This window comes from Cajanus cajan, chromosome 1 (genome assembly GCF_000230855.2).
Source record: "Cajanus cajan strain Asha chromosome 1, NIPB_CcT2T_4, whole genome shotgun sequence".
In the NCBI taxonomy this organism is placed as follows: domain Eukaryota; kingdom Viridiplantae; phylum Streptophyta; class Magnoliopsida; order Fabales; family Fabaceae; genus Cajanus; species Cajanus cajan.
This window is the reverse complement of record NC_138517.1, coordinates 41,279,780-41,306,276: the sequence shown is the minus strand read 5'-3', so window position 1 is coordinate 41,306,276 and position 26,497 is coordinate 41,279,780. Positions and strand designations below refer to the sequence as shown.

Here is a 26,497-nt window from a genome sequence, read left to right as displayed (position 1 = left end):
TATTTATTAATTCTTTTCATTTTAAATATTTTATAACATTACTAAAATTTTATAATTTTAATCTCTCTAATTCTATCTTACTTTTTATTTTATAAATATAATTTGGTTTATTCATTTTATAATTAAATTAAATTTTTTAAATTTTTTATGAGTTTACATTCTAAGAATGTATTGAAATTCCTCAATATTTGATTATTAAATAGCAACAACATGAATATTCTGATTATTAGACATTATGTTATAATTCTACTACTGATCGTACTATATGTTATTTTTAAATTTAAACTCCTAAACTTTATTTGTTATGTATGACATTTTATTTTGTATGAATGAACTTGTTTTGATTTACATAATTATGATTGATTTAATATCTTTAAATAGGATAATTATTTAATAAAATTTTAAATTTAAAAAAAATAATTTTTCACAGAATTTCCCACGGATTTCCCACGGATTTATCCGTGAGAAATTACCCACGGATTAGTCCGTGGGAAATTACCCACGGATAAATCCGTGAGAAATTCTGTGAAAAATTATTTTTTTTAAAATTCAAAATTGAGGAGTTTCAATACATTCTTAGAATGTAAACTCATAAAAAATTTTAAAAAATTAATTTAATTATAAAATGAATAATCCAAACTATATTTACAAAATAAAAAGTAAGATAAAATTAGAGAGATTAAAATTATAAAATTTTAATAATGTTATAAAACATTAAAAAAGAAAAGAATTAACAAATAATAGAAATAAAAAATTATTTAAATTACAATATAGAAATTCAAAAATTTTAGACAAAAAGACAAAAATATACTTAAAAAATAATTCAAATTGAAATATGGAAATTCAAATATTTTAAGTGAAAAGACAAAAATATACTTAAAAAATTATTAAAATTAAATTATTTAAATATATAATTATATTATTACAAATAAAATTAGAATATATAAAATAAAAATCAGTTAAGGGTATGATTATCTATTATTTTTTAGACAAAATCAGTTACAAGATGACATATAACTTTATATTAAATGTGAATTTTGTAAATTCAACCGTTATTAAAAATATTTTACTCTTAAATCATATATACAAAATGTTATATTAATCGAAGATGATTTCTTATAAAACAAAATTAAATCCGTTGAAAAATTTATATTTTCGATGAGAAAATTTTTGTAGGAAAAGCTATATTATTGATGAAATATTTCAGACAAATTTATATTTGTCGAAAATGTAAGAACTGGTTTTAAATTTGATATGAAAATATTATGATATTATTAGATAAGATTTTAAGTTAGTATTTTATTAATAGTTGATAATTAAAAAATAAAACAAGGATAAATACATTTTTTGAATTTTATATATTTGATTTAAGATAACTTATAAAATAACTCTTTGGTAAAGTTATTCCGCTTAGTAACTCATGGCGTGTGTTGAATTTTATCGATCTAATTAATTGTTAAATTAAAAGTTACTAAATTTTCCTAATAATTAATATAAAAAATTAATTAGTTTTGGAATAAATTATTTGTGAATTAACAATATAATTGAAACATTAATTATTTTAAATTATTTAACTAAAATCTTATTGACAAATTTACTATATGATCTTAATATTTTTGTATAATTAATATCTGGTTTTACTATATGATCTTAATATTTTTGTATAACTAATATCTAATTTTAAATTTGATATGAGAATATTATATATAATTAGATAAGATTTTAAGTTAGTATTTTATTAATAGTTGATAATTAGAAAAAAAAAAACAAGGATAAATACATTTTTTGAATTTTATATGTTTGATTTAAGGTAAATAAATATATTAAATTAATTAATAATTTATTTAAAATATTAAAATTTAATTTATAAGTATGTATTAAATAAATATTTATAATTTTTTAAATTATATTATCATTATAAATTATAAAATTAAATAATTTAAATTATAATTTTAAATAAAAATAAATAGACGTTAATTATAAAAGTAAGTACATATAAATAAATAATAATTAAATATATTATTATTAATAATTATTATTATTTGTAATATAAATTATTATATATTATTATTATAGTACAAATATGAGATTGTATATTTGAGGATGACTTAAATGAATTAATTTGTACAAGTTATACTGATAACATACATATACATTTCGGTAGCTTACTCATAAGAACTTCACAGTTAAGCGTGCTTGACCTGGAGTAGTACAGGGATGGGTGACCTCTGGGAAGTTTCCCAGAAATTGTACAAGTAAGGATAAAACACACTAAACAATGAAATATCGTGAAATAAAACCCTTGAGAGGCCAAATATGAGGGTTGTTACATTAATAAATTTATTAAAATTAAAAAAAATTATAATTTCAGGAAATTACCCATGGATAAATCCGTGGGAAATTACCCACGGATAAAAATCCATGGGTAAATTTCAGACGACCAATTTACCGACGGATTAGTGTCCGTCGGTAATCCGTCGGAAATGCCTCATTACCCACGGATTTTGGGCATTTCCCACGGATTTTTGCCGTCTGAAATACCGAATTTTCTTGTAGTGCTTAGCCTTATTTCTTTTGTAATTTTTGTTGATTAGGTTACTTGTTTAAGTTATGGATGTGGTCCTCTTTATCTAAACATGTTTGATATTTTAATTATAAAAGATTATGTTCTTCAAATTTTATTATTTATGTGTTATGGTATGCGCGGTAGAAGGTGTCATAAGTATAATATTTAAAATAAATGAAAACAATAATAAGTATAATATTTTATTTTTGTATAACTAATATCTGGTTTTAAATTTGATATGAAAATATTATGATATAATTATATAAGATTTGAAATTAGTATTTTATTAGTGGTTGATAATTAGAAAATAAAACAAGAATAAATCTATTTTTTGAATTTTATATCTTAGATATAAGATGAATAAATATATTAAGTTAATTAATAATTTATTTAAAATGTTAAAATTTAATTTATAAAAATAATATTTTAAAAGAGAAGAGTTATTTTGTGAAGAACTTCTAAGGAGACTCTTAATTGTTGGCATGTTCATTGCTGTAATAGTTGTTTTCCAATATTGTTGGATAAGCTATTATTCTCTGTTTCATGATGATAGTAGCTCATTGGCTTTCCCAGTTGAACTTTTCATTTCTGGAACTTGAGAAACGGAGGATGTGGGTATGTTTAGATCCACAGCAAACGATGTCTCTTTTGCCTCTCATTCAAAGGAATATGCTTCTGAAAAAAGAAGTTGATTTGGAAAATGAATTGGAATTTGATGGGAGCAGAAATTCAAGAAAGGGTCACATTTTTAATAATAGGAGTTTTAAAATGGGAAATCATGAGGATGCAGTTGACAGTTTCACTTAGAAAAGACCCAAGTATGCTAATTTGAGCACATCTGATATGTTACTAGCTATAGAAAAGCCTTCAAATGTCAGTAGACTGTAAAGTGTGGAAATGGAACCACAAGTATTGAATTCTCCTTTGTCCATTTTAAATAGTTAACTTAAGATGGGTACATCGTGGACCAGGAGTAGGTTGGTGTGGCCAACTTCAATAGCACATATGAACTCTTTGTTGCTTCAGAGTTCTAATTCTGCTTATATGGTATGGACTTAAGCTTTGTGGTTCGAGTTTTAGCTACTGTGGAATTTCTACGGAGTCCTAATTTTCATGTATTGTGTATTGATGACAAAGGCCAAGGTGGTCTTCTCAATGTGACTGGGAACTCTTATTTGCAAAACTGGAGATCATTGAAAATGCCCATGTCATACCAGATTCTTCGAGACTTTATGCACCTACTTTCTGAGATGTTTCCAAGTTTTCAAGGTATCCTAGCAACTCTTCAATATGTTAGATGTATAGCATTGCATTATGGAGTGTTTTTGTTTCATTCTTATCATTCATATATCAGTCATTCAGTTGCAAGCTGCCATGTATGTTTTTGGTTAGTGTGTTACTATGATTGATTTGACTAGATTTGGAATTGCTAAAATCAATTTAAAGAAAGACAAAACTTAGTGTTAAGATATTCTAAGATATAGTTTAGATATATTAATTTATCTTTTCCTAATCTATAGTTTATCTTAATCTCTAAACTTTAGGGATTGTTTCTGTTACTTGTCTATTTATTTAATTGTACCCATTAATTCAGATTAATAAAAAATTATTCATATTCAAGTTGGTACTAGAGCACTCTGGTCCAGGAACTCTAACCCTAATTCTATTCAATTTTTTTGTGTATGATTGGTATTGTTTCTAATCTAAGTTTTACCTCAGTAATTTGCATTAATATATATTTATATTTAGTGTAGATCTCGGAAGTATACATTTACATGTATTACCAAAGTAAAATTTTAATTCTAATAAGAGAATAGTATTAACAGTACCTAAATAATTGTACCTAAGTTTTGTCCTTTCTAGAATTAATTTGTAGTTTAATTCTACAAGTATAAATGTGGACATCATTACATCTATTGGCCTAGAGACACACCCTTTCCTACTCTTTTTTTTCTTTCCTAACCTGTTCTCATGTGTGACATCCTTACTACCCCCAACACATATATTGAAATAATATCAATAAACTAAGGAAAATAAAATTTTCAACATAGGCAAAAGGGTTCACATAAAAACCTTTAGAAACATTCTTCAATATCCAAAATAGTTTGAAAATGAAACTAGGAAAATAAAACATAAGAGGTTACAAAATATTTTCAAAATAATAGGTTCAACTCCATATATAAATACAATTCATGTCCTAGAAATGTTCTGCCCCGATGTCACAATATCAGAGCATACCCATAAAACAACTGTTGACATTCTAGATGTCACTCAAAGTCGGATCTTCCTCACCTATAACATCCACAAATTATACGGTGAGAAAAGAAAATATTTATATGGAAAGCACACAAGGAAAAACACAACATAATCATAACTCATTATTTAATGAAATATTCACAATTATTTACATATATCATAATTTATCAATCATTCATCATCTTTACATCTCAATTACATCAATCCATCATAATCCACACAAATCTTACAATTAACACTATGTCAAGGCCAAGCCACAACTGACATAAGTGATATAGGTTAATTGCATCACTCATCCCACACCACGCTAGGGTCACGCCCTCCCTGTAGCATCACTTACCCAGGGGTCGTGCCATCCCTGGTCATTGATGTGAGGAACCACAATCACATCACAATCCACACATTCTCTTGCAATTAATCCTATGCCAAGGCTGCCATATTTGACATAAGTGATACGTGTCAATTGTCTCACTCATCCCACACCATGCCAGGGTCATGCCCTCCCTATAGCATCACTTACCCAGGGGCCATGCCATCCCTGGTCATTGATGTGAGGAACCACAATCATATTCACATCCATACAACATCTCATCTCATAGCTCAATACCATACACACATCAAACAAGTCCAAAATAATGGGTTTCATACACATCAAGCAATTCACGTCTAAATCATCAATTTTTATCAATTAATATAACAATAACATTCATAAATTAATATAATACTCAATGGAATTACCAATTTAATATAATTTTAACATAACGGTAAAAATCCCCAATTATTCCAAAACCTAGCTCACAGACACTTTTCTACAGTTTCGTTCTCCCTCTCAGATCATTATTCTTACAAATTATTAACATATTTATAATCCTCAACACATACATAAGCTATTACCCTTCCTTCTACACTACCTCCAAATTCATCTTAGAAGCATCACTATATACCACATAAGACTTACTAAAATCCGGTAACATTATCCAATCTTTCCTTAAGAGTTTGAAACCTACTCTCACATTTATTATCCCATACAAAGGCAACTCTTTCCTAGTCAATCTAGTCACATAGTAAGCAACCTAGAGAAGTAAGCGACGAAATGCTTTAGGGAGTTGAAAATAAGCATAGGTCCGGGGATCCTCGATATAGGTTAACCTTTCGAACTACTGTTGAATTCATGGGTAGGCAAAAGACAACTTAGTGAACTGAAACATCTTAGTAGCTAGAGGAAAAGAAAGCAAAAGCGATTCCTGTAGTAGAGGCGAGTGAAATGAGAGCAGCCTAAACCTCGAACTACTATCTTAGAAATTTACTCAGTAAATCTCCAATAAATTATTCTAAGAAAACTCTTAACCTCACTAATTGACTTTTAGTACTCCCACTTAAGCACAACTTCTACCTTAGGTAGATCTACGTTATACATCCGCTAGAAATTACAGGGCCAAGAACACTCATCTCATACAATCAAAAATCACACTTAGATAGTTAGCATAAAACTGTCTAGCATCCCCAACTCTAATTTGATGATATCACATCCTAAGGTCAATCTTACTAAACACACAAACACCCACTAATTGATATATAAGATCATTTATCCTCATATCAATATACATGCATATCAAATCATATTAGAATACCTACTTTAAACCTTCATATATATACCATTCCTAAGCATGTACGAATCAATCACCATTTACTCCATATAGCATGTACATGAACCAATCTTACCACATAGCATCATATCATCTTAAACAACCTCTCAATGACAAAACCTAAAAACATCATATCCAAATCTTTTTTTTTTATCCTTGCATTGCCTAACAACTCAAAAAATCATGACACCATACATATCCCTTCAACAACTAGCAAGAAATGATACCTAGAGAGTTACACTCGTCCAATGATCTCAATCCTATCTCAAAAGAAAGATAAAAGAATAAGCTATAACTCTTATGAAGACATGAGATTCTGAATAGATCCTCTTCTTAGCTAACAATTCAAAAATCACAACAGATATATTTAACGCTTACAACTAGCCTCTGATTACCAAAACAACTATAATTGGAGTTCTAAACCTTCATTTTACTTGATTCTAGTGCCATTGAAAAGATCACATCTAAGACTACAACTTTCATGAAGACCACAAAATCTAAATCTATCAATACGGTACTCCTACTGGCATAACAAAAATACAGCGAAAATATCTCCTACACTAGACAAAAATAGTGCACTAACATCCCACAAAATACCTCAACCCTTCCAAACTTACTTCTTTCTACCTTAAACTCATATCCAAGCTTCCAACTACAATCCCTAAACGAAAATAACTCACCTATTCCACAAAAGACATAGAGCTGAAATAAAATCCTCATGCAACCTAACCCCTAACAAGATTAACATGCAAGCATCAAAACTTAAGGAAATCACCAAAACTTTGACCTTTCATCAAGAACACTCAAAGCTCTATGCTCGACACATAACCTCTTAGATTCAATCACTACAACGATAGCTTTCAGAAACGCCACTAATCGTAAACTCTTAGTACACTCGACAAATCAATGTCTCACCCACATTCAAGGTTCTAATAGTTCTAGTTGGTTAGCACAAGGCTTCGTCCACTATTACTAGCACATATGCTCGCAACACGAGCGATACCACTCAACCACTACTTCTTACATAAGCAAGAAGTATCAAAACAAATAAGCAATCATGAATAGCATCAACTAAGTTATATCATGTCTTTCAGCCAAACTATGAGAAAATAATATGAGTGTAAGCACAACACTAACATAAGGGAAACATCATCATCATTATCATCATCATAATTCAAAACATTGTTAGAGTACACACAATTAAATAACAACAAACAAAATCAATCATCACATTAGCTCATCAATAATTTCAACAATCAATTTATCACATTATTAATCTACCAAACAAGCATAGTAGACTCATAACACACGGTCGATTGGATCGACCTGCTCTGATACTACTAAATGTGACGCCCTTACTACCCCAACACATATATTGTAATAATATCAATAAACTAAGTAAAATAAAATTTTCAACATAGGTAAAAGGGTTCACATAAAAACCTTTAGAAACATTCTTCAATATCCAAAATAGTCTGAAAATGAAACTGGGAAAATAAAACATAAGAGATTACAAAATATTTTCAAAATAATAGGTTCAACTCCATATATAAATACAATCCATGTCCTAGAAATGCTCTACCCCGATGTCACAATATCAGAGCATACCCATAAAATAACTGTTGACATTCTAGATGCCACTCAAAGCTAGATTTTCCTCACCTAAAACATCCACAAATTATACGGTGAGAAAAGAAAACATCTATGTGGAAAGCACACAAGGAAAAACACAATAATCAGAACTCATTATTTAATGAAATATTCACAAGTATTTATATATATATCATAATTTATCAATCATTCATCATCTTCACATATCAATTACATCAATCCATCATAATCCACACAAATCTTACAATTAACCCTATGCCAAGGCCACGCCACAACTGACATAAGTGATACGAGTTAATTGTCTCACTCATCCCACACCACGCAGGGTCACGCCCTCCTTGTAGCATCACTTACCCAGGGACCGTGTCATCCTTGGTCATTGATGTGAGGAACCACAATCACATCACAATCCACACATTCTCTTGCAATTAACCCTATGTCAGGGCTGCCATATTTGACATAAGTGATACGTGTCAATTGTCTCACTCATCCCACACCATGTCAGGGTCATGCCCTCCCTGTAGCATCACTTACCCAAGGGCCATGCCATTCCTGGTCATTGATGTGAGGAACCACAATCATAATCACATCCATACAACATCTCATCTCATAGCTCAATACCATACACACATCAAACAAGTCCAAAAAAATGGGTTTCATACACATCAAGCAATTCACGTCTAAATCATTAATTTTTATCAATTAATATAACAATAACATTCATAAATTAATATAATACTCAACAAAATTACCAATTTAATATAATTTCAACATAATGGTAAAACCCCTAATTGTTCCAAAACCTAGCTCAAAGGCACTTTTCTACAGTTTCGTTCTCCCTCTCAGATCATTATTCTTACAAATTATTAACATATTTATAATCCTCAACACATACAAAATCTAATGGGATCATCAATTCCTCAAATAGAAATCATCTAATTTTTCACAACCTAACTTACAGACACTTTTCTATAATTTCGTTCTCTCCTCCAGAGCATCATTTTTACAAATAAAATATATATTCATAATCCTAATTTCATATAAAATCACATAAAACAAATAATTCTCCAAACATAAATAATTATAAAATTACTCATAATTATACAGGTTATTCCTCTACCTGATTCCCTCATGTAACTCTACATATAAATAATTCCCTTTTCTCCCGTACCTGGATATGTAGAAGCTAAATTTATACGAGATCTGGTTGGTCTCCCTTGCTGGGTTCCCCTCGGTCTAAAGCAAAAAGTAAAGGGAAAATAAGAGAGAGCAGAAGAAAAGAAATCAGAAAAATGAGAGGTGTGCTTTTTGGGAGTGACCGAGAGTTCTATTTATAGGAATCAGGCTTCGCCAGAACGGCCCGTTCCAAATCCAGAACGGCCCGTTCTAGACCCTTAAATTAAGACAAAAAAACACATCCAGAACGGCCCGTTCTCAAACCAGAACGGCCCGTTCTGGGGTGCATTTAATGGTTACAACGGTCATATTTCGGAACGGCCCGTTCTCACCCCCGAAATGGCCCGTTCTCACTTAAGAAACATAGGCCAACTTAATAGTTTAGAACGGCCCGTTCCAATTCCGGAACGGCCCGTTCCAGACTACCAAAAGTAGGTCTATTTACTAATTTGGAACGACCCGTTCCAATTTTGGAACGGCCCGTTCCGGGCTGCTAAAACACCTTAATTGGGCTCTTGGCCCAGTGAAAATTGGGCTGTTACATCATGCATAGGTCTAGTTTCAGTAGATAATTGAAGCACATCTATACATCTGTTCTAAAGGAGTCATGAGCTGATGGAGTGCAAGCTCAAGGCTTTTATCTATAGAGAAGGGGCAAAACCTATATTTCACCAACCAAAGATGAGAGGAATTTATGCTTCACAGGGGTGGTTTATGAAATTGATGGAGGGAAATAAAAAGTTCATTGTGAGAGATCCCCAAAAAGCTCATTTGTTTTACCTACCATTCAGTTCAGAAATGCTAAGAGTTTCCCTTTCTGACCTTAAGCAGATGGAGCAATACCTTTAGAAATATGTGGAGTTAATTACAGGAGGATACCATTTTCTTGTTGCTTGTCATGATTGGGTGCACTTCCAACGCATCACTTTTATTAGTATTTATGTAAATTTTTACAAGATAATGCTAGTAAAGTTCTCTTTTAACAAAACAACCATATATCAATTCAGAAATTTGATCGGATCATGCATTAGCTACATATAGAGTAGAGTTGATCGTATATTCATTACAAAGCACCCACAACTTGACTGGTGTACAGGCACAACACCTTTAGATCTGAGGACCTTTTTCTAGAATGATGTGGCCAAGTTTTTCCATTTGCTTATATTTGTTGAATACTTGTTATACTAAGTCATGGAAGTTTTTTTTCCTTGCTAAATGTCCTATAACATCATGTCCGACATGTTTTACAGTTTACACCAAATAACTTGATGCAAATTCTAAGATAAATTGTGTTTTTGAAAATTTTCAGCATAGTGCATATGTATCTAGTGAAAAGGGATAATGTATTAATGTCCCCCATGCTATATTATTATTTGAAGTGATGAACCTGAATCTATGGTTTAGCTTGAATTTTCTGCAATATTTACACATTGAGATGTATGCAATTGCAGGCCTCCCATATCACAAAGCAACCAATGAAAGATTGTATTAGGTCTCTTCGTAATTCTGATGTTGCTAAAGGCTTCCAAAGAGGGAAGGAGGGACACTACTCTACCTGTTAAATATATACACACTATGAACGATCCTCTAAGAGGATTTGCAGGAATGCCTCCGTCAAAAAGATTTATTCTTGCCTTTTTTGCAGGAAGAATGCACGGTTATCACTGTACAATCCTGCTAAAACACTGGAAGACCAAAGAACCTGACATGAAAATTTTTGGTCCAATGTCGCATGATTTGGAAGGTAAAAAAATGTATATTGAATATATGAATAGCAGCAAGTATTGCATATGTGCTAGAGGTTACGAGGTTCACACGCCAAGAATAATTGAGGCCATTTTTTCTGAGTGTGCCGGTTATCATATGATTAATATCATAGATAACTATGTGCCTCCTTTATTTGAGGTATTGAAGTGGGAGGAATTTTCTGTGTTTGTTCGTGAAAGGGATATCCCTTGTCTCAGAAACATACTTCCCTCGATCCCAGAAGAGAAGTACCTGGCTGGCACTGCATTTGGGAGTAAAGAAGGTTCAGCAGCACTTCTTGTGGGACAAAGTTCCTGTTAAGTATGACTTGTTTCATATAATTCTTCATGCAATATGGAACAATAGGCTTTCTCAGATTAGACCCAGGTGACCATATCATGAATAAGTTAGGCCATGTTTAGATAAATTTCTTTGTAAGTACTTATAAGTGGAGAAAATAAGAAAGGAAAAAAGAAACAGGTTTCTTTCAAAGTTAAAATTAACTATACGCTTAAGCTAATTTGTAAAACCTTTCTTATATTAACTTTTCTAAAATTGTTTTTAACTAATGAATAAATTAATTTTAGTTTATGAAAAAGTTTATTTCATTTTTTTTCTTGAAAGTATTTATGGAGATTTATCAAAACAGATCCTTTGTTGGATGAAGTCAGCATGAAATATGACCAAAATGATGTGCTGAACAACTGGATAGACAAAGTTCTGTCTCATGCTTTCAATATGTCAGGGCACTTATAAGCCAACCTGCATTTTGGATTATCCGGTTGAACTTGACCCCTCTTTAAACGGTTGGGCCAAAACCACATTTGATAAATCTCCATAAATACTTTTATTTACAACTTCTGTTTGTTTTTTTTTTGTGAATTTTTACAACTTCTGTTGGGATGTTAAGTTGCCAGATAATTAAACTTCAATGAAATGGCCCAATTCTGATGGATCCTATGCAATGAAATGTGTGTTGGGTTGTTGTATGTGTATTTCTACGCTAAATGAGAAGCTGTGAACTGTCGCTTTCACGTAATTCTACAATTTGACATAAAAGTTTGTATGTGTATCCAAATCAGTTATTTTTTTTACTAGCAATGAAAAAGAGCTAATTTGAGACTTTCCCAGGTATGTCTCAAGAAGTCTCTTTGTAAAGCATGACATTAATGTATTTTTTCACAATGAACAATACTGCACTGTGGTACTTTAAGAGGTACATGTAGACTCAAAGAAAGTTTTATGGTCACTACTTCAACACTTTGTCTATAGAGTCAGTAACACGTTTTTTGCAATATCAAATTGGTGGTGTTCAAAGGGCAAACTATGAAGTCACAGAAAAAACTGCTTACAAATACAAGATCTATAACTTTTGCAGTCTAGTAGATAATTGCTTGCAGTTTGAGATGCTTACTAGTTTGGCCCTCCAGTAATCCATTTTCCACTCACCAACTAAGGAACTAAGGAAGCAGGTGGCAATCTATAGAAGTTCTTGCGGTTTTATTCATGATCAAATTTCGGGTAGAAATCATGGTGAATGCTAAATGTTCTTACCTAGATCTTGCATATGCTCCCAATGGATGTGACATCCTTGTTGTTCCACAGTCCATGTAGAGGGAGCATTTGCAAAGACACTTTGACCCTAAAGTTAGAAGAAAATTTAAGTAAAGGATTAGGGTTAGTTAGAATGATGTGACGTCCTTATTACTCCACAATCCATCGAGAGAGAGCATTTGCAAAGGCACTTTAACATTAAACTTAGAGGAAAATTTAAGAGATGGATTAGAGTTAGTTCGAATGATGCCTAATGTTCCTTATATATACGTTGATAGCGTAATTCAAGGAGATAATATAATAATTACTAATATCTCGATAATTGTATGCGAGAATTATTACTTGGATTCATTATTTCTTTATTACTCTTTGAGTGTATTTTAATATTATTGAGATACAAAGTTTTAATGTTACTTAAAATTTCACTTCGTAATGATAGGCAAGGGGCAAGCTGTGTGGGCGAGTTGTTATGGACAAGCCACAAGTGGTCAACTTGGCTGACCGAGATAACTTGATTGTCTGAAGTGGACAATACATAATTCCCTCAAGCTCTAAACCCGTTAAGGTAAAGGATTTTTGCAAGTAGTGTCGTTTGTGGCAATATGAGTAAGTAAAGGCTTGTTGTTAATAATATCTGCATGCAGCACGCGACACAAGTCTGACGCTTTCCTTGGGCAGCTGTCGCACAATTTCTTAGGGGCAGCCTGTGTATAAATTATACTAAAAAAAAGTTGAAATGCGAAGTGTGTGGTAATAAAGTATGTATACATTAAAAAAAATTGAAATGCAAAGTGGGTGGTTGGACGGTCACGTTCAAGGAAAGAATATGTTAACTTTATATTGGATCGAAATTTAAAAAAATTATTTTAATATAAAAAGATCATATGAATTTTAAATTCTTTTTTTGAAGGAATGCCATGTTTTTTAAAATATGAATTTTAATTAAGATTTTATAATTTAAATTTTAATAGATTTTAACATATTTTAATAGATTTATATCATAACATTTTAAAAGATTTTGTGAATTTATAGAAAAATATGAATTTATAAAATATATTTAATGTTCCAAGAATTAAAAAAAATATAATATAAATAATAAAGAAAAATAAAATCAACACATTTTTTTAGCAAATAATTATCTTTTATCTTTTGATAAATAATTGACTTTAATATCTTTTTAACTAATATTTCTCTACATATCTAAAATTATATTAGTTCTTCGTGCATTGACATATTTTCTTTCATATTCTTGAGTTTGAACAATATTTTCAAAATTATAGTCTTTATTAATTGATAGTACTAAAGATGAAGATTTATCTATTAATTAAAAATTAATTATAACGACATTCTTTGCGAAGAAAATTATGTAATGTTACATATGCTAATATAAGTTTAGTTTGTGTCTTAGATAAAAATGAAGGCGCCAATTTAAAATATTGTGAAGTGTAATTTAAAAATACCAAGCATTCTTTCAATCAAATTTCTTAAAAATGGATGATGTAAATTGAACACTTCATTTTCATTTTGATAATCATTATCATGACCTGCAAAATCTTGGAGATGATATCACACACCTCAAAAACCAAAACTTGGTGTCTATTAGGAAATTCACAATCCACTAAAAATTATTTACCTAATTACATATACAACACATATAAAATTAGTATGAAAAGTTAAAAGAAAATATATTTATTATTAAAAAATATTTACCTTTAGATACTTTAAGTTCATTTCTCCTTATTAAACCATCACTTAATAACTTGGAATAATGACCTAAACTGTCCCACTTGCTAAGAGCATACATGAGTTTCAAATCAAAATTACAAGTTGCTAATACATTTTATAATATCTTTCTATGATGATTATGATAATTGCTTACATCTTGTCTCCTTGCTATTGTTGGAATATGAGTATCATCAATAGCTTCGATGCAATCAATTTTTTTTTTATATATATATTATTAAAGTTCAACCATTATATCCCCACCAAAATATAAATTAAATACTTCAACCATAATACAATCAAAATATCACTTAAAAAAATATGGTTTAACAAAGTATTAATTATCTGTTAAGTCAAAAGACGATCTTAGACTCCTTAGGATTTCAAGTTTTAACAATAACATACATAGAATTTTTTCAAGGGAAAATATTTTCTTTAAGACGAATGTTTATAAGATGATTTGTTTAAGACGTTTAATTATCTTGACATTAAGTCTCACAGATGAAGCACTTTATCTATAACTCATATGCTCTTAACTTATATCATTTATGATGTTTGATAACAAAATCTTTTTTGTTCACATGGTTCCTTAATAGGTGAAATTCATAAATCTTCTTCAGTACCCACAATTTAATAAAGGAACTAAAGACATGTTTTTTATCATAATAAAAAAACTAGTGTGACACCTTTTACCGCACACATAAATATAAAATTTTTTTTTTGATAATTATTTAAAAACCAAATCTCCAACCACATAAGGGTAAGAAGTTCTATCCATAAACTTAATCCAAATAACATGTCAGTGAAATTACAAATAAATAAAACTAAATTTTCAAATAGTTCAATGAAAATAGCACTTTAAACTAATCCTGCCTATCCCCAATGTGACATATTCTATCAGGAGGATATATATTAATGTACACTTATGTACAAGTTGTAAACTTATAAACCTATAATAAAAAATATTTTAAATATTGATGCTTTATTTTTATTTTATAAATTTATTTGTGTTATTTATATTTTTAATAATATATATTATTTTTATTATTATATTATATAAATAAATAGACTGCTCTATAAAATATAACAGACTTTTCTATAAGTCTAAGTATCATTTTTTTATATAAATATATTTTTTTTTTAAATCTAAACTTGACTTTTTTATTAAATAGGTAATGTTAGACCATATCTTAAAGAAGTCAGGCTATAGATTTTTGTTTAAAGCCTGATCTATTCTCATTTCTAGTGTCAATAGATAGATTTTGTGTGATAGTATTTAATAATTTTTTAAACAAAATTTGAATATAAGAACTAAAATAATTTAAAAAAAAACTAAAAAATTAATTTTAAAAACTAAAAATAAATTTATCTTAAATTTAAGAGATTGAGAATATATTTAAGTAAATAATTTAATTAAAATTTAAAAACTAAAATCACATAATTACAACTGTGATAAAAACAATTTTAAATTTAAAAACAAATAAAATTAAGACTAAGAGGAAGGTGAATACGCGAGTAAGGAGGAATTATTTTACTTTTACTTCGCTGTTAGAACAAGATAAAATGTTTTATTGGTAAAAGGGATAACATAGAACATATTTGATGGATCGATTTCAACAATAAACCGTACTATTATAATCAGAAGAATTGGCTCCCATAAGTAGTTTATATTATTCTAAAGAAAAATTGATAATGAAAATGTCCTCAGAAAATATTTTTGTTGAAAGTATGTATTTAATAATAAAATGATGCCGCACTTTCGTGATTCAACATGCAATAAACAAAAACCCCGAGAAAGCAAAGGGGTTCAAGCGTTGATTATAATACTAAGTTTATTGGGAAATCAGAACTTTGACTTGACTTAGCATTATAATACAACGACCCCTCACTAGCACAAGTATGAAGTATGTATGTATCAACTTCATCATTTAGTTAAAGCTTCAGTTTTCTGATCCAATTTGCAGAACAAAAGAAGACATGGCATTAGCTATGGTGGGAGAGGCACTTATCTCTGCTTCTGTGGAGATCTTATTGGATAGGATGGCCTCCAGAGAGTTCAGAGATTTCTTTTCCAGCACAAAGCTAAATGTTTCTGTGTTGGTTGGATTGAAGATAAACTTGTTGGCTCTTAACACTGTGCTCAATGATGCTGAGGAGAAGCAGATCACTGATCCTGCAGTGAAAGCATGGCTTGATGAGTTGAAAGATGCTGTCTATGATGCTGAAGATTTGTTGGATGAAATCAACACTGAGTCTTTCAGATGCAAGGTGGAGGGAGAATATAAAACATTTGCTACCGAGGTTAGATCATTTCTTTCATCTCCCTTTAACCAATTCCATAGGAGCATGAATCCGAAACTTGAAGAAATATCTACAAGACTAGAACATTTTGTGAAACAAAAAGATATTCTTGGTTTGCGAAGTGTTTCTAGGAGAGTTTCTTGTAGAACAGCTACAGATTCATTGGTTGAACCTATTGTTGTTGCAAGAGATGATGACAAAGAAAAGCTACTGAACATGCTTCTATCTGATGACGATGAAAAGAAGAACAATATAGAAGTAATTACAATATTGGCCATGGGAGGAATGGGAAAAACAACCCTTGCTCAATCCCTTTATAATGATAGTGAAGTGCAGGAACATTTTGATTTGAAAGTTTGGGCATGGGTGTCAGATGATTTTGATGTTTTTAGAGTGACAAAAAAGATTGTTGAATCTCTCACATTGAAAGATAGTCATATTACTAATTTGGATGTTCTTCGTGTTGAATTAAGGAATAGTTTAAGAGAGAAGAAATTTTTGCTTGTGCTTGATGACCTTTGGAATGACAAATATAATGATTGGCATCACCTAATAGCTCCTTTCAGCAGCGGGAAGAAAGGAAGTAAGATCATTGTCACAACCCGACAACAAAGAGTTGCACAGGTCACGCATACTTTTCCCATTTGTGAGTTGAAACCTCTTACAGATGATAATTGTTGGCACATACTAGCCAATCATGCATTTGGAAATGAAGGTTACCACAAATATCCTAGCCTAGAAGAAATTGGTAGGAAAATTGCAAGAAAATGCAATGGCCTACCACTAGCTGCTAAAACATTGGGAGGCCTTTTGCGATCGAATGTTGATCTTGGGGAATGGAAAAGAATTCTGAACAGCAGCTTATGGGCACATGATGATGTTTTACCCGCTCTACGCATAAGTTATCTACATCTTCCAGCACATATGAAAAGATGTTTTGCTTACTGCTCAACTTTTCCAAGACAACATTTTTTGGATAAGAAGGAATTGATTTTGTTATGGATGGCTGAAGGCTTTCTTCAACAGATCCACGGTGAGAAAGCAATGGAATCAGTAGGTGATGATTGCTTTAATGAATTCTTATCTAGATCCTTAATTGACAAAGAGAAAGCTGAAGTTGGAGAAAAGTTTCGAATGCATGACCTCATTTATGATTTAGCTAAACTAGTATCTGGAAAAAGTTCATGCTACTTTGAATCTGGTGGTCAGTTCCCGGGAAGTGTTCGCCATTTAACATTTCGTACAAGGGAGTTTGATGTATCTAGGAGATTTGAGGGCTTGTATGAGTTGAACTGTTTGCGGACCTTTCTACCACGACTGCTATATTCAAGTCAAGAATGTTACTTGGCAAAAGTAGTATCATGTGATTGGTTGCCAAAACTAAGATGCTTGCGAACACTCTCATTGTCTGAATACAAAAATATCACTGAGCTGCCCGATTCAATTGGTAATCTGGTGCTTCTAAGGTATCTAGACCTTTCCAATAGTTGCATCAAAATTTTGCCTGATGCAACCTTTTTTCTTTACAATCTGCAGACTTTGAAATTATCCAATTGTAAATTTCTAATTCAGCTGCCAGAACAATTGGGAAATTTGGTCAATTTACGTCACTTGGATATCAGTGACACAAATTTGGAGTTGCCGACACAAATATGCAATCTACAAAGTCTCCGTACATTGACTTGTTTTGTAGTAGGCAAACAAAATGGACTAAGCATCACGGAATTAAGAAGATTTCCCCATTTGCAGGGTAAGCTTTCCATTTTGGAACTACACAATGTTGACCATCCCTTGGAGGCATTTCAAGCCGACCTGAAGAAAAAAGAGCAGATTGAGGAGCTTACGTTGGAATGGGGTAGTGATCCACAGGATTCACAAATTGCCAAAGATGTACTTGACAATCTGCAACCGTCAACAAATTTAAAGGAACTCAACATCAGATCCTATGGCGGCACAAGCTTTCCAAAATGGCTGGGTGATTCTTCATATTCTAATGTTATAGTCCTTGGTATTACTGATTGCAACTATTGCTTGTCACTTCCCCCATTTGGACAATTACCTTCTCTTAAGGAGCTTGCCATCAAAAGGATGAAAATGGTAAATACAGTTGGCAATGAGTTCTACTGCAGCAATATAGGTTTGTCTTCTTTTCAGGCATTTCCATTGTTAGAGAGTCTCCAATTTGAAGACATGCCAGAGTGGGAGGAGTGGTTACCATTTGAAGGGGAAGGTAGCAACTTTTGTTTTCCTTGTCTTAAGAGTTTGACATTATCCAAGTGCCCTAATTTGAGAGGAAACTTGCCCACCTCTCTACCTTCATTAACAAAGATTAGTATCTCAGAGTGCAAGCTGCTACAAGCAAAATCATCTGATCTGCAATGGAACTCATCAGTTGAAGTAATACATATTAGTGAAGGGGGAGAAGACCTGTTGTCTTTGCTTGACAAATATTCTCCGTTAAAACTATCAATTGAAAATTGTGGCAGCTTTCAATCTTTGCCAGGAATGATGCTCGGTGCCAATTGTCTTCAAAGGTTGACTCTTACAAATATCCGTTCTTTGATTTCCTTCCCAACACATGGTTTGTCCACGTCATTGCAATCACTTAGAATCTCAGACTGTGGGAACTTAGAATTTCTATCTCATGAAACGTGGCACAAATACACATCACTTGGTGAGCTGATAATTCGGAATAGCTGTCATTCCATGAAATCCTTTCCATTGGATTGTTTCCCATCCCTTCAATGGATTGATATATGGAATTGTCCCAACTTGGAAGCAATTACTACTCAAGGTGGATGGGTTGCTCTCAAATTAACAAATTTTTATATCAATGAATGTGAGAAACTTTCGTCACTGCCAGAACAGATTGTTCTCCCTGTCCTTAAACACTCCTACCTTAAAGGGCTTCCTCAGCTATTATCGATTTCCCCAAGTTGTTTGCCTTCCAGTTTAGAATCACTTGTTGTTGATATTGGAATTTTATCATCAATATCTAAACATGAGTTAGGTTCGCTATTCCAATGCCTTACTTCTCTGTCACGTCTTGACTTTGTGGGTTTGCGGGGGGAAGATCTGCTCAACACCTTGTTGAAGGAGCGGTTACTGCCCACTTCTCTCCAGGATCTGATGCTGTGGTCTTTTGATGATTTAAAGTTATTGGAAGGAAAAGGGCTTCAACATCTCACTTCTCTCCGGGAGCTTCACTTCTGGAATTGTGGAAGCCTTGAGTCCTTGCCAGAAGATCAATTGCCACCCTCTCTAGAATTACTGGAGATTGATTCCTGTCCTTTACTAGAAGCAAGGTATCAAAGTCAGAAAGGGAAATATTGGTCTAAGATTGCTCACATTCCGGCAATCAAAATAAATGGTGAAGTGATAATATAAAATGTTTCATGAGTATGAACTGTTGAAAGGTAAATGCTTCATTTTTTTTGGGAAACTCCGGTGTTAATGTTATTACGTATATAAATAACAGTTATTATATTTGGACGTTCCATAATCTTATATACTCCATTAACTGTTATTATTTATTTTTATATATCCTTTTATTATTATTGCATTATGTCACCTATGTCATTTATATTTTTCTCTTTTTTTTTTCAGACGACTTCATCGAAGAGGCCGGGGCCACTGAAGCTGGAGAAGTATGATGCTGCTGTGAAGATCAAGATTGTCAAGGAAGTGAGGGCTTTCACTGACTTGGGGCTGAAGGAAGCGAAGGACTTGGTGGAGAAGGCTCCCTGTGTTTTGAAGAAGGAGCTCACCAAGGAGTTGGGTGCTGCTGTTGTGTTAGAGTGATTCTGAATTTCACTTTGGTGTTCTCAATTTTTTGTTAGTTGTAAAATCATTGGAACTTGTTTATGGGTGATGAGACTATGTCAATTCAATGAAGTGCTAGAGAAGTGCATCTTTCTCAACATGTTAAGCAGCTAAAATTTCTGCCACACAAATTTGTTCTTAGTATTGATTTTCTATACTATCAACTCATTGTTTCAGAAATAAAAGTTCTGTTTTCTATATGAGATGGTTTGGGACTAGTTAGAGTAGAAAAATATTCTGCTAAAATGTATCTTCTGGAGCATGAAACTTTAATTTGTTACCTTATATGTTCAACACGTTGCTATATTTCTAATTTTGCAGCTAAAGTCTACCCAAACATTTATAGTTTTTTTAATATGAACTACTGTCTGAAATTCAGAATAAAAACCTGAAGTTTGATGAGAATGCTATAGAATCAGTGTTTGAAGGAAAAGGCTTCAGTTTGTAGTAGGAAAGTTACGAATTTGGATGATATTTTTTTTTTTTATTGTAACTTATGGTTAGGACTGTGCATCTTGTCAGTTAACTACTTTGCCAATCTAGATGACTAGATGCTTGTCTCTAATTTCAATTGAGATATCCACCAGTACATTTAGCTCGGTAGTGTAGAAGAGAGGTAAAGAGTTAACTTCGGTAGAAAACATATAAGGTGAAACATAAGGCTGCATCTGAAATGAGAATTAATTTTTAAACTAGATATTAGTTTGTGCTATGTACGGATTGATAAATCAATAGATACAATATTTTTAATTTTGATTTTTCATTTTAATTTTTATATTCTTTTGTGTAAAAAATAAAATAGATTGAGTTTATAATTGTATAATACATTCTAATATATATGTAAAATTTTATAGAATAATCAGTTTAATATGAGCAGGTAACAAAAGATACGTATTGAATTGACAGTTATATATATGAATGTTATTTTTAAAATATAATGATGACATTAATTGACATTTGAATTTTAAATGAAATAATTAAATGGCACTAAATTTACAAAATGCTTATTTTGTATTATAAAATTATTTGTCATATCAATAGGATAAAAAATATATTGGATGAATTTTATATGTATTGAAAATAATTTTACAATACATGATTAAAAAAACAATATACTAGTAATGTACTATTAAAAACAAAATTTTCTCATGTCTAATGATAAAATTACATAGCATTAAATTACATTATTTGAAGAATTAATTTAAATCTAAGTTTATTAATAAATTGTGTATTTTCTTTTACTGGATATAGATTATATATTAGTCTTTTAACTTTAGATAATATTATAAAATTAAAAATTAAAAATATAAGTTTATCTTATTTCAAATTACGTGGTTATTTCTCAACGCATCTCATTTTAAACATAAACAATTTATTTTCATTTTTTATTCAAACACATGACTTGTATTAAATCAATAAAGCATATACTAAATATTTATTTCTTTAGAAAATTACCCTAATAAAATTTTAAAACATGTAGATAATTAGTAACTGATAATTATAAAAATACATTTAATTGTTATAATTGATAATCAATAACATATGCTTATAAATTACATTTAATTATCAGTTAAATATTAATATTTTATTTTGTAATTAAAAATTTATTTCAATTGGTGTTAAAAAAATATGGCACTATTCTTTTAATAATGGTTTTTATTTATATGTTTTGACTATTCATCCCTGTTTCACTACTTCATATTGTTGTATATTCATTGGTGATAAAATTCTTTTTATATAATAATTCCTGCAACATGAACATTCTTATATAAAACAAAGTTGATTGTTTAAACAGGACAAAAAATTCTCAATAAAATTAAGAAAGAAATCTCATAATGATTCACATGGACGGGTCTACGCTTATATATGTGGGGCAGCTGCCCCACTAACTTTTCAACTTCTTTTATTTTAGTATGCATTTATCATTTGTATTATTTTTGTACTTAAATAAAATATTGCCTCCACTCATTTTTTTTCTTAAAAATAGTATTTTAATATTATAAAAAAAATATTTTATAACTCCTGTCCACCCATAATCCCTTATCAGTTTTCATATTGAGAATTGTTATGTGAATCAAAATAAAAGATTATTATCCATATAAGAAAAATAATTTCTTTGTTAATTTTCATTCCTTCTTTCTTCAGAAGTTCATTATCAAGTAGTATATTTAAAGTTATAATTTTTATATTATTCATTTTATTTTTATTTTAATAGGAAATTAAGTATTTTTATTTATTCATTTTATTTTTATGGTTTAAAAATATTGTATTTTATGAAAATTATGTTAATTATATTGGTTATGATATTTATCACAGAGTGTGGTTGCACTTTCCGGGATGACTGATGCAGAAGGCAATCATATATTGTTTTGTTCATGCAAAGACAATTCAGTTCCCTTGCATGAACTGTCGTCGTAAGTAAACTTGAATTGATTTTCTGTTCCTGTGTAACATTTATTTCTGTCACCCAGCTTTAACCATGTGTAATTTCACAGATTTTCAGAGAGGGGTCATTTATTTGAAATTTTTACTTAAATAATATTTTTCTAAAAAAAATTACAAAAGTATCAACTGTGCAGGTTTATTTACTAATATAGAACTGTTTACTGTGCATGCTCAGAATTCGGTTCCCGGGGAACTGAATTCTGAGATTCAAAATCTTATTTTTTTTTGTTTTTTCTTCTCAGAATTCGGTTCCCGGGGAACCGAATTCTAAGTTGTTTTAAATTTTTTTTTCGGGTTTGTGGGCAAATCTAGACAAATTTTGGAAGTGGAACGGCCCGTTCCGAAAGCAGTACGGGTCGTTCTGCTTAAACACAGAGAGTATTTTTTTTAAATTAAAATGGGCCAAGAACGGGCCGTTCCAGGATTAAGTTTTAACGAAAAAATTGACCCCTGAAACGGCCCATTTGAAAGAATTATTGTAGTTATTTTTTTTAACCTGGAACGGGCCGTTCTTGTTTTGTTCCAAAATAAAAATTTTAGCATTTTTTTGAATCTGGAACGGTCTTGGAACGGCCCGTTCCAGGAGCTGTTTTAACGAATTAGAAACTGGTTTGGAACGGGTCGTTCTGGTTTTGGAATGGCCCGTTCTGGGCAAACAGTGAAAACCAGCGTTTTCCTATAAATAGGCCCTCTCCCCTTCATTATTTGCACATGATTTTAGCTCAGTTTCACTCCTTTATTCCTTCCCTGTACTGCTTCTGAATCACTTTCATAGTAAGAAATTGTTTGTTTGGTTCAATTTTCATTAAACAAATATCAAAAATGTTATTGTAGAAGCAAAATAAGCATAGGTCTACCTTTATTGGTAGAACGGTAAGTTTAGCACTTTCGTTATTTACTTTAAATTTCAATGAACTTGTAACAAATTAGTACTAATTTTGGTAATTATTGCAGGAGACTGAGAATATTATTTGTTCTTACTGTCATTCAATGCTAGAACCCCACCCTCTAATTGTTCCTATACTAGAGGAAGTTGGTTTTTCTGGGGTTGCAAACCTCAGACATCTGAAAGTGGATCACGCATTAATCACAGCTTTGGTTGAAAGATGGAGGCCTGAGACTCATACCTTCCATTTTCCAACTGGAGAGTGCACCATAACACTAGAGGATGTTGCACTTCAACTTGGGCTAAGAGTTGATGGTTTACCAGTCATTGACCCAACATTATATGACTGGGAGGAAATGTGCTCCACGTATCTCGGAATCATGCCAGTTAAAAGTGAGTCACTAATTGGCTCTATGATTAAGTTAAAGTGGTTAAGAGAAAATATGTTAGAATTACCAGAAGAATCATCTGAAGAACAAATTCATGCATATTGTAGAGCATATATATTAGGTTTAATAGGAGGTGTTTTGATGCCTGAAAAAATAGGCAATAAGGTACATCTTATGTATTTATCTTTATTAATAAATCTTAGAAGAGCAAGACGATATAGTTGGGGGTCGGCTTGTTTGGCTATGTTATATAGAGAAATGTGTAGAGCTACAAATGTTAGTAGCAAAACAATGGGTGGTTGTGCATCTTTGTTACAATCTTGGGCATGGCATCACATGCCATATATTGAGCCTATTTTCAGGATACCATCAACATTCCCTCTAGTCTGTAAATGGAGCGGAGGAAAAGTTTTTAACTTTCAAAATGTACCTCATAATGATGTTGTTGGAAATAGATCAAGGTTTGATCACATTCAAAATGATCAAGTAACTATTTAAAATGAAAGTTTTATTATTTTTTTTATTTTCTTTTGTTTAACATATTATGTTAACTAAAAAAGTTTAATTTTTTTGTAGTTTTTATGGGCTCCATATGTAGTGTTGCAAACAGCAATACCGATGCAAGCATATAGAGATGCTCAGCTATGGACATCATGTACCTCCATTATTTGTTTTGCAATTGTTGAATGGCACCAATCTGATAGAGTGAAATTGCAATTTCGTCTCTTCCAGGATGTCCCTTCTCCACCGAATAATTTGGATAACCTGCACAACATTGACATGAGGGGAAGACAAGATGAAAATTGGGTTACAAGACATGCTCAATGGATCGACACATGGAACAATAGACGTGAGCACACATTGATGGGTCATCCAATGCAAGGCCCACTGTTTCACACACGAGAATACATGGAATGATACATGGCCAATTCCATCTATTTTTTATCTGTGCCACGATTACTACAAGATCCAAGGACCCATCAACAACGAAGGACTTCCACAACATTTGAGACCGGTGGAACTTTCATGCAGTCGCATGAAGAGACTGGTCAGCATGTATCAAATCGTCACTACGTCACTCTTGAAGAAAACATAATTGACAGACAACATTCATTTACAACAACTTCAGAGGATTTTTTTACAAATTTATTTGGAGTAGATTTTAGAACTCCATCTTCAGCACAATCATATATGCAATCTCTTTACCGACCAGAATTCGGTAATGAACCTGGAAGTTCTTCAGCACCATTTCAACATCCGATGGTTGATGATGAACCAAATCCTTCTGAGCAACAACCTCCACGACGTAATGTATATAAATCACTCTATGTTAATGTTATTGTTTTTTTATTTTAATGTACTATGTGTCTTTATGAATGTAATATGATTTTTAATGTTATGCATTTTTACATTTAATGCACTAAGAAGGTTATAAACTATTATAATTATAAGTATTGTAGCGAACACAATATACGATTTCAACACAATATACGATTGCAACACAAACACAACGTAGTATCCGACACTAACACCAAGTAATTAACTTTAATATTACATAACTAAATAAATTTATTACAACTGATTACAACAATAATGATCAATTGTGGCGGGAACTACATCCATGACTAATATTCGGACATGTCTTCTTAGTGTGACCAGGAGTGTGACAATAAGAACAATTTTTTACATGACTATGTTGTTCTCTAATATCCATCTCTGTTCTAATCCTGGTGGACTTTGGTCGACCTTGGAAGTTCTCTTCAGTTCTGGATTTGGCCACAAAGTTGGACCAGTGTAAGTAGGCCAATAATCTTCATGTCGAAGCTCTCCAAACTGTCCTTCGTATACCTTTGCAACTTGTTGTAAGGTATATATGGGAGATATGTACCTTTCATAGTCGTCATGTGCATGTAAGCATGAAACAAGTACATGTGAGCAAGGGATATGAACTTTCTGGAACTTGCCACAATCACACCACAATTCATCAAGCCTTACTGCAAATCTCCCAGCTGGTCGAACTTCTCTGGAATGTTGCGTTTCTTCCACTACAAATCTACTGCTTGATTTGTCAAAGGTGATAACTCTATGAGTATTTGCCTTAGACTATGCATCTTGAATAGTTTTATTTGCAATTTCCGAGTAGACATGTCCAGCATTAATCATTGCATCCACTTCCCTACCTCTTTGAACGAAAAACTTGTTGCAACGAGTGTATGTGGCCATTACCATGGAACAAATTGGCAAATTTCGTGTTTTCTTCAACACGGAATTAATTGACTCAGCTAGGTTTGTTGTCATGTGTCCCCAACGTCGTCCATTGTCCCATGCTAGTGTCCATTTTTCCCTAGGAATGTTGTTTAACCATTGAGTTGCTTCA

At 31.5% G+C, this 26,497-nt stretch overlaps 2 protein-coding genes and 1 pseudogene across 2 annotated transcripts; all 3 read left to right on the top strand.

The window, feature by feature from the left end:
- The first annotated feature begins 9,761 nt into the window (after positions 1-9,761).
- On the top strand, positions 9,762-12,118 carry LOC109799507 (putative glycosyltransferase At3g07620; annotated as a pseudogene).
- Positions 12,119-16,091: 3,973 nt separating this feature from the next.
- Positions 16,092-21,163, top strand: LOC145949260 (putative disease resistance RPP13-like protein 1). Its single transcript, XM_083060488.1, has 2 exons — positions 16,092-19,994; positions 20,185-21,163. The coding sequence occupies exon 1, from the start codon at positions 16,255-16,257 to the stop codon at positions 19,963-19,965; it is 3,711 nt and encodes a 1,236-aa protein (XP_082916614.1). The 5' UTR covers positions 16,092-16,254; the 3' UTR covers positions 19,966-19,994; positions 20,185-21,163.
- LOC145954542 (serine/threonine-protein phosphatase 7 long form homolog) lies at positions 19,999-25,038 on the top strand. Its single transcript, XM_083068985.1, has 4 exons — positions 19,999-20,025; positions 20,185-20,364; positions 23,800-24,606; positions 24,697-25,038. Exons 1-4 carry the CDS (start codon positions 19,999-20,001, stop codon positions 25,036-25,038), a joined length of 1,356 nt encoding a protein of 451 aa, XP_082925111.1.
- Positions 25,039-26,497: the final 1,459 nt, after the last annotated feature.

Bases quoted from the DNA above. Each gene is read 5' to 3' on its own strand.
- LOC145949260 (XM_083060488.1), top strand. From the start codon at position 16,255: ATGGCATTAGCTATGGTGGGAGAGGCACTTATCTCTGCTTCTGTGGAG.
- LOC145954542 (XM_083068985.1), top strand. From the start codon at position 19,999: ATGCTTCATTTTTTTTGGGAAACTCCG. The intron at 20,026-20,184 runs GTGTTAATGTTA...TTTTTTTTTCAG, and splicing joins ATTTTTTTTGGGAAACTCCG to ACGACTTCATCGAAGAGGCC. The intron at 24,607-24,696 runs GTAACTATTTAA...ATTTTTTTGTAG, and splicing joins ATCACATTCAAAATGATCAA to TTTTTATGGGCTCCATATGT.